Below are 13,289 nucleotides of genomic sequence, written 5' to 3' on the forward strand. Positions count from 1 at the left end.
ACTGGTACAAAAGCAGCATTCTTGGCTTGGTTATCTATAAGCCTGAGTTATCTAATGGAAAAGTTCTCATCAATAATTTCCTTTCTGCTAGCAATGTCTCCCACTATTCTGCATGTCTGGACTGCTCTCTTCTCTCTGCAGCTCATGGAGGCAGATCAGTATTTTGATGACACACTGAGTTATTCCCAAGCTTTAAAACTTGCATAATATCATTAACACATATACCAGAGATAAGAAATAACTATGTACAATAGATTAAAGAAGACAGTCATATGTTAACAATTCCACTTAACAGCTGACTCTACCCATTAACCATCCATGATGGATAGAACTGTGGGAGACAATACTACCTGAAAGAAACTTGGTAAGAAATTTTCTGCTCCGCAGCCCAATGTCTCCCACAATTGTGGATGTCTGGGAAGGAGTCAGCAATGAACGGATATAGGAAAGGTTGTGAAACAAGAAATTTGGTAGGAAAGAAATACCCTCCCCTATTCGTGAGCTTGCTCAAAAGTCTATTATTTTTGGATCACTGCCTGCAGCACCTTCCTACCACAGGCGTTGTCCGCAGAAGGTAGAAGGTTCACCTTGTACTGCTTACTTAGACCAAAGAGTCACTTTGCAAATTTCCAACGTGGACGCATTTGCTTTTTCCACTCATGAGAGTGTGAGCCCTGATCCCTTCTGGGAGAGGAATCTTTGATGATTTATAAGCTTCCACAATACGTAGTCTCTCCACCTAGTGATGGAGGACTTGGAAGCTCTTAGCCCACGTCCACACTACAGGGTAAAATCGATGTTAATAAAATCGATTTTATAAAGCAGGCTTTATAAAATCGATTTTGCGCGTCCACACTAGGGCTACTTACATCGATGTTGAGCGTCCATGTTCCCTGGCGTCCATCTTTTCCCTGAGCGTTGCACTCTGGGTACCTATCCCACAGTTCCTGCACGGGTCCCTGCCCTTTGGAATTATGGGTTACTAGCCCAGTGCATGATGGGATCAAAGTCCCCGTCCTGGGTGGTTCTGGGTACAGCCCCCCCCCCCCTTCCTGTAAACGGCACACAGTCAGTTCGCGCTGTTTTTACTGGCTGCAGTGAGGGAAACGCCATTTTGCAGCAAGCATGGATCCAGGTCTGCTCTTGTCCTTGATCGCGAATGCTGTAAATAATTCACGCATTCTCGTTCTATCACTGCTGACCCATGATGCAGAAATGCAAGAGAGAATGCTTGAATGCGGGGACGACAGCGATGACGAACTGGAGAACGAGTTTTCTGACTCCCCGGGCCCCTGCACGTTGGAGCTCCTGACGGTTATGGGTGAGGTTCTACCCGTTCCGCGCCGCTTTTGGGCACGGGAAACAAGCACTGACTGGTGGGACCGCATAGTCCTGCAGGTGTGGGACGATTCGCAGTGGCTGCGGAACTTTCGCATGCGTAAGAGCACTTTCTTTGAACTTTGTGACTCGCTTTCTCCTGTCCTGAAGCGGCATAATACCAGGATGAGAGCAGCCCTCACAGTGGAAAAGCGAGTGGCAATAGCCATATGGAAGCTTGCAACGCCAGACAGCTACCGGTCAGTCGGTAATCAATTTGGAGTGGGCAAATCTACTGTGGGGGCTGCTGTGCTGGAAGTATCCAAAGCAATCATTAAGCTGCTGCTTCGAAAGGTTGTGACTCTGGGAAACGTGCAGGCCATTGTGGATGGCTTTGCTGCAATGGGATTCCCTAACTGTGGGGGGGCCATAGATGGAACCCACATCCCTATTTTGGCACCGGAACACCAGGGTGCCCAGTACATTAACCGCAAGGGGTACTTTTCGATGGTTCTGCAAGCCCTGGTGGATCACAAGGGACGTTTCACCAACATCCACGTGGGATGGCCAGGAAGGGTTCACGACGCACGTGTCTTCAGGAGCACTACACTGTTTAAACGGCTGCAGCAAGGGACCTACTTCCCTGATCAGAGAATAACAGTTGGAGATGTCCAAATGCCTATTGTTATCCTTGGGGACCCAGCCTACCCCTTGATGCCCTGGCTAATGAAGCCATACACAGGCAGCCTTGACAGTGCTCAGGAGTTGTTTAATTACAGGCTGAGCAAGTGCAGAATGGTGGTAGAATGTGCATTTGGCAGGCTTAAGGCGAGATGGCGAACGCTTCTTACTCGCTCAGATCTTAGCCAAACCAATATCCCCTTTGTCATTGCTGCTTGCTGTGTGCTCCACAATCTCTGTGAGAGCAAAGGGGAGGCCTTTATAGCGGGGTGGGAGACTAAGGTAAACCACCTGGCCGCTGATTATGCGCAGCCGGACACCAGGGCAATTAGAAGATCTCACCAGGATGCTGTGCGCATCAGAGAAGCACTGAAAAGTAGCTTCCTCATGGGCCAGGGTACAGTTTGAATGCTGATTTTCCTTTCAATTGATTGCTGCCCTCCCCGTCTATGCGGTGTTGCTGCTGCAAGATACTTTGCCTGCAGCATTCCTCAATTGCTTGCTTAGGTTACTTGCAAGAGCTGTCCATTGGAAAACATATACTTCTGTATTTCCCAATTATTACCTACCTCCACCATTAGCTGCTTCCGTCTGCTGCTAGGCACAGTACCTGCAACCTTCCTTAACTGCTTTTTTATTGAAAATAAAGTTACTACTATTTGTTACAAGAATTGTGTTCTTTATTTAAAATCAGACCCTTTCATCAATCAAGCATAATGCTTGTTGTTACAATACTGTGCATGAAATTTCATAACTCATTGTTCTATGGGGGACGGAGCGAGGGAGGTTTGGAGGAAGGGGGAGGGAGGTTTGAAAGAAGAAAGTGCATCAGAGAAGACAGAACAAGAATTCTCATGGACCAGGTTACGGTATGGCTGCTTTCTTTGTTTTCCCTGTATTGCCCATATCCCCAATTGTCAAATCCTGATGCTGATAACTAGCTTCCGTGCAGCTTTCCAAAGCTGCTTGCTTTAGTTCATTACCAATCTACAGTCACACTGCCTTAATAGCATGACCTGAGAGTAAAAAATAGGCAAAGGTGCCATGGTAGAAGTTTGGATCATTAGAGGAGGGAAAAAACAGGACACAAAGGGCTTTTCAATCTAATGAAAGCCTTCTGGTTGGAGTGTCCGCAGCGGTGGAGGGGGCTGGTGCAGAGAGCCTTCCCCCACGCGTTCTTACACGCCTGGTTCTGGAAGGTGTGGGACAGGGTGAGTACTGAGGGAGGTTATACACGGGCTGTAGGGGCATTCTGAAACCACGGAGCTCTTGCAGCATATCGCGGAGGATGTCAGTCTGATCACGAAGAAGATCCAGAGTTGCTGCTCGCCAGCGCTGATCTTCCTGCCACCTGACATCATTTTTGGCGTCCCTCCTGTCTTCGCGTTGGTCCCTCCTGTCTTCGCGTTGACTGGCAGCCTCCCTGTACTTTGCGACCAATTGCTTCCAGTCTCCCTGCTGAGCTCTCTCTGTATGGGTTACTGCCATAATTTCGGTGAACATGTCCTCACGCGTCCTCCTTTTCCTCAGTCTTCTTATGATACCCCCCCCACGTAGATGAGAAGCGAGAGGGAGGCTGGAGAAATGTGCAGCTGTGTGTGGGGGGGGGGGGGTTTGGAAAGAGTGATAAAAGAATCATAAGAGACACATTTCACACAACCATGCATACAGTCTCTCCCCTCACTGACCTGTGCCTGTTACCGAACCTTGAACATTTTACTTTACCACAAGGTCACCTTAGGATTCCTTTAATACTTATTGCTTGTGGCTGAGGACAGAGAGTTCTGCTCAGACGCAGGTCAGGGGAGCACACAGACCATGTCCGGAGAAAATGGTAAGTTAATAATGGCTAGTAATCCCTGTAGTAGATTGTACTGGTAATCAAGCTACTCTCCTTCCCTGGTTTGCTCTCGCGTTCCCCGAACAAGCAGGTCTCCTTGCCTGCGGTTTGCTGGGTGGTTCGGGGAACGCGAGAGCAAAGCAGGGCAGAAGAGTAGCTTCCCGCGGTTTGCTCTCGCGTTCCCCGAACCACCCAGCAAACCGCAGGCAAGGAGCCCTGCTTGTTCGGGGAACGCGAGAGCAAAGCAGGGCAGAAGAGTAGCTTCCCGCGGTTTGCTCTCGCGTTCCCCGAACCACCCAGCAAACCGCAGGCAAGGAGCCCTGCTTGTTCGGGGAACGCGAGAGCAAAGCAGGGCAGAAGAGTAGCTTCCCGCGGTTTGCTCTCGCGTTCCCCGAACCACCCAGCAAACCGCAGGCAAGGAGCCCTGCTTGTTCGGGGAACGCGAGAGCAAAGCAGGGAAGAAGAGTAGCTTCCCGCGGTTTGCTCTCGCGTTCCCCGAACCACCCAGCAAACCGCAGGCAAGGAGCCCTGCTTGTTCGGGGAACGCGAGAGCAAAGCAGGGCAGAAGAGTAGCTTCCCGCGGTTTGCTCTCGCGTTCCCCGAACCACCCAGCAAACCGCAGGCAAGGAGCCCTGCTTGTTCGGGGAACGCGAGAGCAAAGCAGGGAAGAAGAGTAGCTTCCCGCGGTTTGCTCTCGCGTTCCCCGAACAAGCAGGATGAATCCGCCCTGTAACAATGGAGACTTTTCTAAAAACCACCTCATGGGTCACTGTTTTAGGAAAGGTTTTTAATCTACTTGGTCAGTGACTCTAAGTACAGGTAGTGATTTGAAGCACCCAGTAAAAAAGGCTTACATTAAACCGAAGCTTTTAGTAAAAAAAATTACACTCACCAGAGGATGGTCCCTCAGCTTCATTTTCTGGAGTACTGCCTTGAGATGGCTGGCAGGGAACCTCAGTAAGGGTGAGGAAAAGATCCTGGCTGTTTGGGGGGATAAAATGCTCTGTGCTCTCTGCTGGAGCCTCCTCCTCTTGGTCCTCATCATACTGATCATCGCCATCAAATAAATCTTCCGTAGTTGCAGGAATCACAACGCCCACCTCTGAATCAACAGACAAGGGGGGGTTCGTCGTTGCGCTGTTCCCCAATATTGCGTTAAGCTCGTCGTAGAACCGGCATGTTTTGGGGGCAGAGCCTGACCTGCCCTTTGCTGCTTTGGTCTTCTGATACGCCTGTCTGAGCTCTTTCACTTTCACTCGGCACTGTAACGAGTCCCTGGTATGTCCCCTCTCCCGCATGGCATTAGAAATTTTTTCAAAGGTTTTCTCATTTCGTCTGCTCGAGCGCAGTTCTGAAAGCACTGACTCTTCTCCCCATACAGCTATCAGATCGAGTAACTCCTGTGTGCTCCATGCTGGAGCTCTTTTCCTATTTTCAGGAGACTGCATTCTTCTCTCTGCTGCTGAGAGCTCCACGCTGTGCAAGCAGGAAATGGAATTTCAAACTTCCCGGGGCTTTTCCTGTTTACCTGGCCAGCAGAAGAGTACCTTTACCTGTGTAGAGCGGCCACTAGAGCACTGTGGGATACGTCCCGGAGGCCATTAACTTCGATGGCCGTCCACACTATCATAAAATCGATTTTAAAAAATCGATTTTGGGGTTACTCCTCTCGTTTTGATGGAGTTCCAAAATCGATTTTAGGGACCCTTAAAATCGATTTTATGCACTCTGTAGTGTGGACGGTTACAGCTTTAAATCGATTTAGAGCTCTTAAAATCGATTTAAAGCTCTAGTCTGGACCTGGCCTTAGTTCAAGGTATTTCAAGTGGAAGGAAATGAATTAGAAGCCCAATCTTCCTGTGGATTCTTTATGCTTTTAAACCTTCTTATGACATCTAAGATGTGTCACACCTTTGCAGTTGAACAAAACGAAAGGAATCACAATCTCCTGGGAAGCAGGGAAGGAGGAATTTCCCTTGGAAAGAAAAGATTTTGTCCACGAGGGAGATGCAATAGGGGAGGCTCAGGGAGGGCTAAACCCTGAAGAATTAACTGATCAGGGAGGAGGAGGAGGAGGAGGAGGAGGAGGAGGAATGTCAAGGAGGGAAAATACTGCTCCCTGCCAAAAAATGTGCAGAAAAGTTAAAATAGAAGGAGGGAAGGCAGGAACAAAAGAAACTACCACTGTCTGTGGCTGTGGAGGCAGCACACAAAAGCAGAATAGGCGAGACCAGACCATGCGGTGCCAAAATGCTGAACCCACTCCGAGAGAGGAGAACAACCCAGATGTCCAGAATTGTGGGAGATGGTGGACTGCAGGAAAGATTTAAATTAACTGGTAGGCTTAAAATCCCTATGATGTTTCATTAAGACATATATCAAAAGAAAACTATACCACATACACTTCAAGTTCTTTTTAGCTAACCTAGCAATCAATACTTAAAGACAACTAAAACACGGACAATAGTATGCAGGATAGATTTCTTGAGTACTTGGGGTTAGAGCAAGGGACTATGATACTAATTTTAAAATAACAGAAACTTCACTTAGCAGAGGGAACAGCTGACTATCCAAGTAATAAATGGACCTTGAATACCCAGCTTTTGTCCCCTACAAATTGTCAAAAACCCTCATACCTTTAATTCTTTTTCTTTAGCAGCTAGTTCTCCTTTAAGTTTTTTAATGGATGCCAAATGCTCTTTCTGTTTCTCTTCATAGTGCTGCCAGTGGTGTTTACTCTTTTCCACTTCTAAGTCAGCTTGGCTTAATTCATCCTGTTTGGAGCAAATCAAAACGTCACATTTAATTGGAATGGCAGAATTGTGAACACCTCCTCAATGTTTACTAAGTTAAAATAGGGGAGTATGTTTAGCCATTACTGCTCCACTAACATAGTTTCTAGATTTTCACATTTTATAATGTCATTCCCTCTGAACTCCAGTGGCAGTAACAGCAATTTATGTGAGAGTACACACTCAATTCTGTCAGAAAGAGTACAGTAAGAGAATACCTCGTGTTGCTCCTCTGTCATACTGATTACTTTTAGGGGTTGTATGCAGTCTGTAAAGGAATAGTATTATTCTTTACTCATTGGGAAGAAGAGCTCAGAAACAGTGGGCTGAAAAATGGGAAGAGAACAGAGAATCCCATTAAATGGGCACTTCTCTTATAAACTGGTAACTTATTACAATACTTAACTATCTTTATAGTTAGAAAGATTTTCCTAATATCTGAAGATTAAGCCAATTACCTTCAGCTGACAGGAAAGACAATTGATCGCAATCTTCTTTATAACAGCCCTTAACATATTTTGAAAACTCTTACCAGGCTCTCACTCAGTCTTCTTTTCTCAAAACTGAACATAACCAGTTTTTTTAACATTTCCTCATAGGCAAGCTTTTCTAAACCTTTGATTATTTTTGCTGCTGATCTCTGGGCTAACTCCAGTTTGCCCTCACCTTTCTTAGAATGTGGTGGCTGAAACTGGACACACTACTCCAGCTGAAGGCTTACCAGTGCCCAAGTAAAATAAAACAATAACCTCTACTACCTTACATGCAATGCTCCTGTTAATAAACCTCAGAAAATTAGCCTTTTTGACATCATACTGTTGGCTCCTGTTCAATGTGACACACCAGAACCCCAGACCTCTTTCAGCAGTATTACTGCCTAGCCTGCTATACTCTATTTTGAAGACATGCACTCAATTTTTTTTTTCTATGGGTAGTACTTTGCACTTGTCTTTATTAAATTTCATCTGTTGATTTCAGACCAACTGGAGAATTTGTCAAGGTCGTTTTGAACTCTCATCCTGTCCTCCAAAGCACTTGCAAACCCTCCCAGCTTGGTGTGATCTGCAAATTTTATAGGCATACTCTCTAGTCCATTATCCAAGTCATTAATGAAAATATTGACTAGTGCTAGATCCAGGACTGACCCTTGTTGGAGCCCACTAAATACATTCTCCCAGTTTGACAGTGAATCATAGATAATTATTGTGAGTATGATCTGTCAACCAGTTGTGCATTGCCCTTATAGTAACTTAACCTAGATTCACATTTCCCTGGTTTGCTTATGAGAATGACATGTAGGACTGTATCAAAGGTCTTACTCTAACCAAGATACATCATTTCTACAACACCTCCCACATCAGCTAGGCCAGTAACCTGTCAAAGAAGGAAATTAGGCTGGTTTGGCATGATTTATTGACATACTGGCTATTTCATATCACTCTATTACTCTCTAGGTGCTTTCAAACAGATTGTTTAATAGTTTGTTCCAGTATCTTTCCAGATATCAAAGTCAGGCTGACTGGAATAATTCCCCCGATCCTTTGTTCCCCTCTTTGAAGATTAGTACTACATTTGCCAACAAATGAAAATCAAGCATGTTTTTAAAAGCTGTATATTTATACGGTTTCTACCTTGACTGGACTGGCTATTTCTTCTACTTGGTGAAGTTTTTCTTTAATTTCTTCAAGTTTATGTTCAGCCACTCGTAGAATAATTTTTGAGTCCTCCATTTTTCCCCTTTGCTGTTCCATATCCCGTTTAACAGATTCCATCTTATGTTTGTTTTCTTTAGCTTCATCTTCCTGTTAGCATACAAACATAGGTTTGAAAATTAAGAGAAAAAACACCACCCTTGGTTGTTGTACAAGACATTCATTTCAGAGTCACTTCTATGGTTGTGAGATTATATGCAACAGTGTATTCAATTCTCTAATAAGAATGTCTATGTATCAATGGGCTAACTGACATGCCCAGGAGGGGGAGATACTGCACGGGGTTGTTACAGACAATCAAATCAAACCAGAGAACTGAAAGTTTATTAGATGGCCAAAAAGCCATGATGGCAATCAACACAAATTAGAAAATTGATACGGGAAGTTAAAAATATCAGGGAAAATATCATGACTGGCAGATGTTGGAACAATAAGGAATTTCGGTGTATTAATAGCAAAATAAATTACAGCAATACTACAGGCATAATACTATATGGAGATGCTAAAACTGTTAACAACAATGCAGAAAAGGCAGAAGTATTCAATAAATATTTCTGTACTGTACTGGAAAGAAGCAGAATGATGTACTTGTATCACATGAGAATAATGAAGGTTTTTCCAGTACATTAGCTAACAAGAATATCTACTAGGGATAAAAACGTAAAACAGGCTCATAGAACTTGCATCCAACAGTGCTCAAAAGAGTTGGCTGAGGAGATTTCTGTCCCCTTGATGTTCACTTCTGATAAATGTTAGAATACCAAGGAAATTCAAGAAGACTGGAAGAATGCTAATGTTGTGCCAATACTCAAAAAGGGCAAGTAGGATGATTCAATTAACTACAGGCAGGTTAGACTGACCTCAGTCTCAGGCAAAACAGTGGAAAAGCTGATACGGATTCAATTAATAAAGAATTAAAGGATAAGAATATCATTAATGCAAGTCAACACGGTTTTAAGAAAAATAGGTTTGGTCAAACAAACCTTAATGAGATCAAAATTTAGTTGATAAAGGTAACTAAGTAGATATCATACACTTATACCTATGTCAGCCATTTGATTTAACACCCCACAAGAATTATAAACATGATAAATGGATTAAGGACCGGCTGGCAGATCTCAAAAATAATTGTCAATAGGGAATCATCATTAAATGAGAGTGTTTCTAGTGGGCTTCTGCAGAGATTGGTACTAGTCCTGATGCTATCACAGTACAATTTAAAAGGATGCTGCCATTATGGGGATGGAGGAGCAATAAATAGCTCAGTGGTTTGAGCACTGGCCTGCTAAACCCAGGGTTGTGAGTTCAATCCTTGAGGAGGCCACTTAGGGATCTGGGGCAAAAATCAGTACTTGGTCTTGCTAGTGAAGGCAGGGGGCTGGACTTGCTGACCTTCTGAGGTCCCTTCCAGTTCTAGGAGATAGGTATATCTCCAATTATTATTATTTTTATTATGACTTAAGGTGGAGTCAAACATCTTGGTCTGTACAGATAGCACTGGAAAAAAAAATGGGTTGCCTCATTTGTCCTAGACACAGGAGATTCTAAGTCAGTCTTCAACATTGTCATCAATGAGCTCAAAGTATCCATTTTAAAAAGAATATTGAAAAATTGGAGAGCGTACAAAAAAAGAGCCACAAAGATGATTCAAGGGTGAGAGAAAATGCTTTATACTGTGAGGCTTAAAGAACTCAATCTTGTTAGTTTATCAGAAATATGATTGAGAGGCAACTTGATTACAGAGCAAAGAAAATATTGGGTACTAAAAGACTTTTTAATCTAGCACAAAAAGAGTAACAAGTACCAATGGCTGGAAGCTGAACCAGACAAATTTAGTCTGGGAGTAAGGCACATTTTTTTGTATATATTATTTTTTAAGAGAGGGTGATTAACTATTGGAACAAAGAGAACTGGTGGATTCTTTCTTGTGTTATCTTCAAATCGAGATATGTTTTGATTTGAAGACAACCAGCTTTAATCAAACACAAGTTCTCATTACTAGCATTTAAAAAAAATAGAATAATACATCAAGGTGAGAAAGAATACATTAATCATTCTTACTAATGTAGAGATGTCTACTGATTGGTGTTCTTCTACATTCTCAAGATCTGCTATTTCTATGTTTATTCTTCTTATTTTCATCTGAAAAAGCAAACATTTTTTTTCTTAGAAAATTAAACAGGTAACCCAAAATCCATATCAAAACATGGACATTTTGATCCAGAAGTGCAGGTGCTCCAAAGAGAAGTAATTTTTTAAAATTACATTTTCATTAATTACATTTTTCTCAAAATAATGGAGAATAAAACTTTCCTATATTACAAAAAGACCCACCTTCAAATATTTTTCTGCAGTAGTTAAATTTTAGTCCATGTGCTGATACTGTACAACTACTTATATGCACTTCAGTGCACATACTTCCATAATAGGACACTGGGGGGGAGGGATAGCTCAGTGGTTTGAGCACTGGCCTGCTAAACCCAGCATTGTGAGATCAATCCTTGAGGGGGCAACCTAGGGATCTGGGGCAAAAACTGGTCCCATTAGTGAAGGCAGGGGGCTGGACTCGATGATGTTTCAAGGTCCCTTCCAGTTCTAGGAGACTGGTATATCTCCATTTATTTATTTATTTATTTTTATTATAGGCAATTATTTACCTGATAATTTGAGCATCATTGGCCAATATAGTAGGCCAATATAGAACCTAGCCTACTATAAAGAGGCATTCTGAGAACAAGAAAAATGACTGTTTAGAAAGAGATTTATAAGAAAATGTAAAAGTAACTAAATATGCACAATTCAATTACGCAATAACTAAGGGAATATGGAGGGAAGGAAAGAGACATTTGTGACCTAAAGATCATTTGTGATGCCAATTGGCAGAAGGCACAGGAGGTCACAAGGGCTACAGGGATCCCCTGGATGAGGTATTTACATTCTAGTTCACCGAAGTCTCTCTCTTAAGGTTTCCACTCAAACCCTTTATCACACTGGTCATCATAATCTTTGCAAAATGTACATGCAAATAATATCTATAAATATATATGTTAAGGCTTTGCAGCAGTTGCATGCCCTGAGACTGATTCCATCACACAGGAGGTAGAAGACCATTATCTCCCTAGCTTTCTGTTATGTGTCTTACAAAAGAAGTCTATTTGCATAAAAAAATAAACACCAGTGCTGAGACTGTAGGGACTTTAGAAGGAAACTTATCAAGAACAGTGGGAGGTGGGGTGTCTGTTTTAAAGGTAAAAAACAAAGGACTGGTCTTACAATATCTAGCAGTGCACAAAAATGCCCTGGCATCCTTCATCTGGGGGAAGACAGGCTGCCAGCAGGCTTGGTCTCATGAAAGGTGGATCTCAGTCATCCTGGTTGAAGAATGCTGTGAGATAGCCTTTGGGACAAGCAGTACTTTATTAGACAAGAGGGTGTTTTATTAGCTGAGTTTAGGCACTAGCATGTGTGGTACAATTTTATTTTCTTTGTAACCCTTTGTTTCCAATACAATATACTTACATTTATCCGAAACCCTATTATCTGAACCTTTACATTAAGTACTGTTATATATATATCTTCCTACTGAATTTTCCACTCCGTGCATCTGATGAAGTGGGTTTTAGCCCACGAAAGCTTATTCCCAAATAAATGTGTTATTCTCTAAGGTGCCACAAGTACTCCTCATTGTTTTTGCTGATACAGACTAACAAGGCAACCACTCTGAAATGTGTCCCCATTATGTGAATTCCTTCCTTGTCCCACAGCATGAAATACATGCCCTCTGCATTTATCCTGCTGGGAGACAAGGATGGGATTCAGATAATGTGGAGGTTCGGATAATACAGCAGAGAGCCCTGGCCAGAAATGAGAGGAGAAGGACAAGTCCTCAGCAGCAGGAACCACCCTGCTGCTGAATGGGTCCTGCAAGGCTACTGTCATGGGAATAAGCAAGCAACGGGGCCATGACAGTAGAGCTGCAAAGGGCTCCCTGAGCTGCCGCAAGGCTAGTGACATCCACCAGCACCTGGAAGTTGCAAGGTGCAGGATGGCTGTGGTCCTAATGGGGCTCAGCAGAGTTCTGGATGGGGATCTCTGCTCTGTTTCACCAGGACTGCAGCCTCCCTCCATGTCTTGTGCCTGCAGAGACAGGGTGTCACCAGCCCTGCAGGGAGAACTTTGCATCCCCACAGTCAAGGGATTGAGTAAGTAGGGCAGAGCAGAGGCCCCCACAGCCAGGACTGCAAGGAAGATGGCTGGGGGGGAAGCCACCCCACTGCTGAATGGATGAATGGCTCTTGCCCTCCTGATTATCCAAACTTTCAATTATCAGAATCTATCCTATTCAAATAATCGGGGGTATACTGTATTTGTTTGTTATCATTTGAATCTACAGCCTTCATTAAATACATTTACACTTGATTTTCTTTATGAACGAATCTAAGTACTGTCTGTTACGTGGCTCTGTGTTAAGCTGTGGTGTGCTGTTCCTTTGGGAACAGTGGGTCTGGTAATTCTGTGACTGTCCAATGGATAAGGGGCTCAACATCGCAAGGGACTGCTTGGAGGATTCAGGGTATGGCGTATGCCTACTGCCTATGCCTATTGCCTGTGGCTTGGAGAGTCAAGGAGTTGACCCAAGGCAGGTACAGACAAGACTTCCTCACATTAGCAAGGTGCCTCACAACCCTGGATACCCCTAGGAAGTTTAATACATAACAGCTGAAGGATGCAAATGCTAAACAGGAAGATAACGTAATTATGTTTTAATAAAGCATAAACAAGGATTAATGGGATGAAATTAAGAAAAAGAAATTAGACTGAAGGAATACACATCGTAGAAAGCTGTATTTATTATATTGGTCTCCCAAGGAAAGTGAAAACCCTAATTTTTAATATTATTTTACATAGAAAGGGAAAAATCAATAAAAAGTATGCTGTAGTGAGCAT

The 13,289-nt window shown here is 43.4% G+C and overlaps 1 protein-coding gene across 4 annotated transcripts in view; it reads right to left on the reverse strand.

Annotated features, from left to right (window-relative positions):
- Positions 1–13,289, reverse strand: part of SMC6 (structural maintenance of chromosomes 6) — a 103,748-nt gene that overhangs the window by 33,606 nt on the left and 56,853 nt on the right. For all 4 annotated transcript variants that reach the window (XM_050950670.1, XM_050950669.1, XM_050950671.1 and 1 more), the window contains 3 exons: positions 10,404–10,484; positions 8,262–8,432; positions 6,475–6,612 (listed from right to left, as the gene is read on the reverse strand). In XM_050950670.1, coding sequence (XP_050806627.1) covers positions 6,475–6,612; positions 8,262–8,432; positions 10,404–10,484 — 390 coding nt within the window. The remainder of the gene's footprint in view (positions 1–6,474; positions 6,613–8,261; positions 8,433–10,403; positions 10,485–13,289) is intronic.

The sequence above is a fragment of the Gopherus flavomarginatus genome, chromosome 4 (genome assembly GCF_025201925.1).
Source record: "Gopherus flavomarginatus isolate rGopFla2 chromosome 4, rGopFla2.mat.asm, whole genome shotgun sequence".
Lineage (NCBI taxonomy): Eukaryota > Metazoa > Chordata > Testudines > Testudinidae > Gopherus > Gopherus flavomarginatus.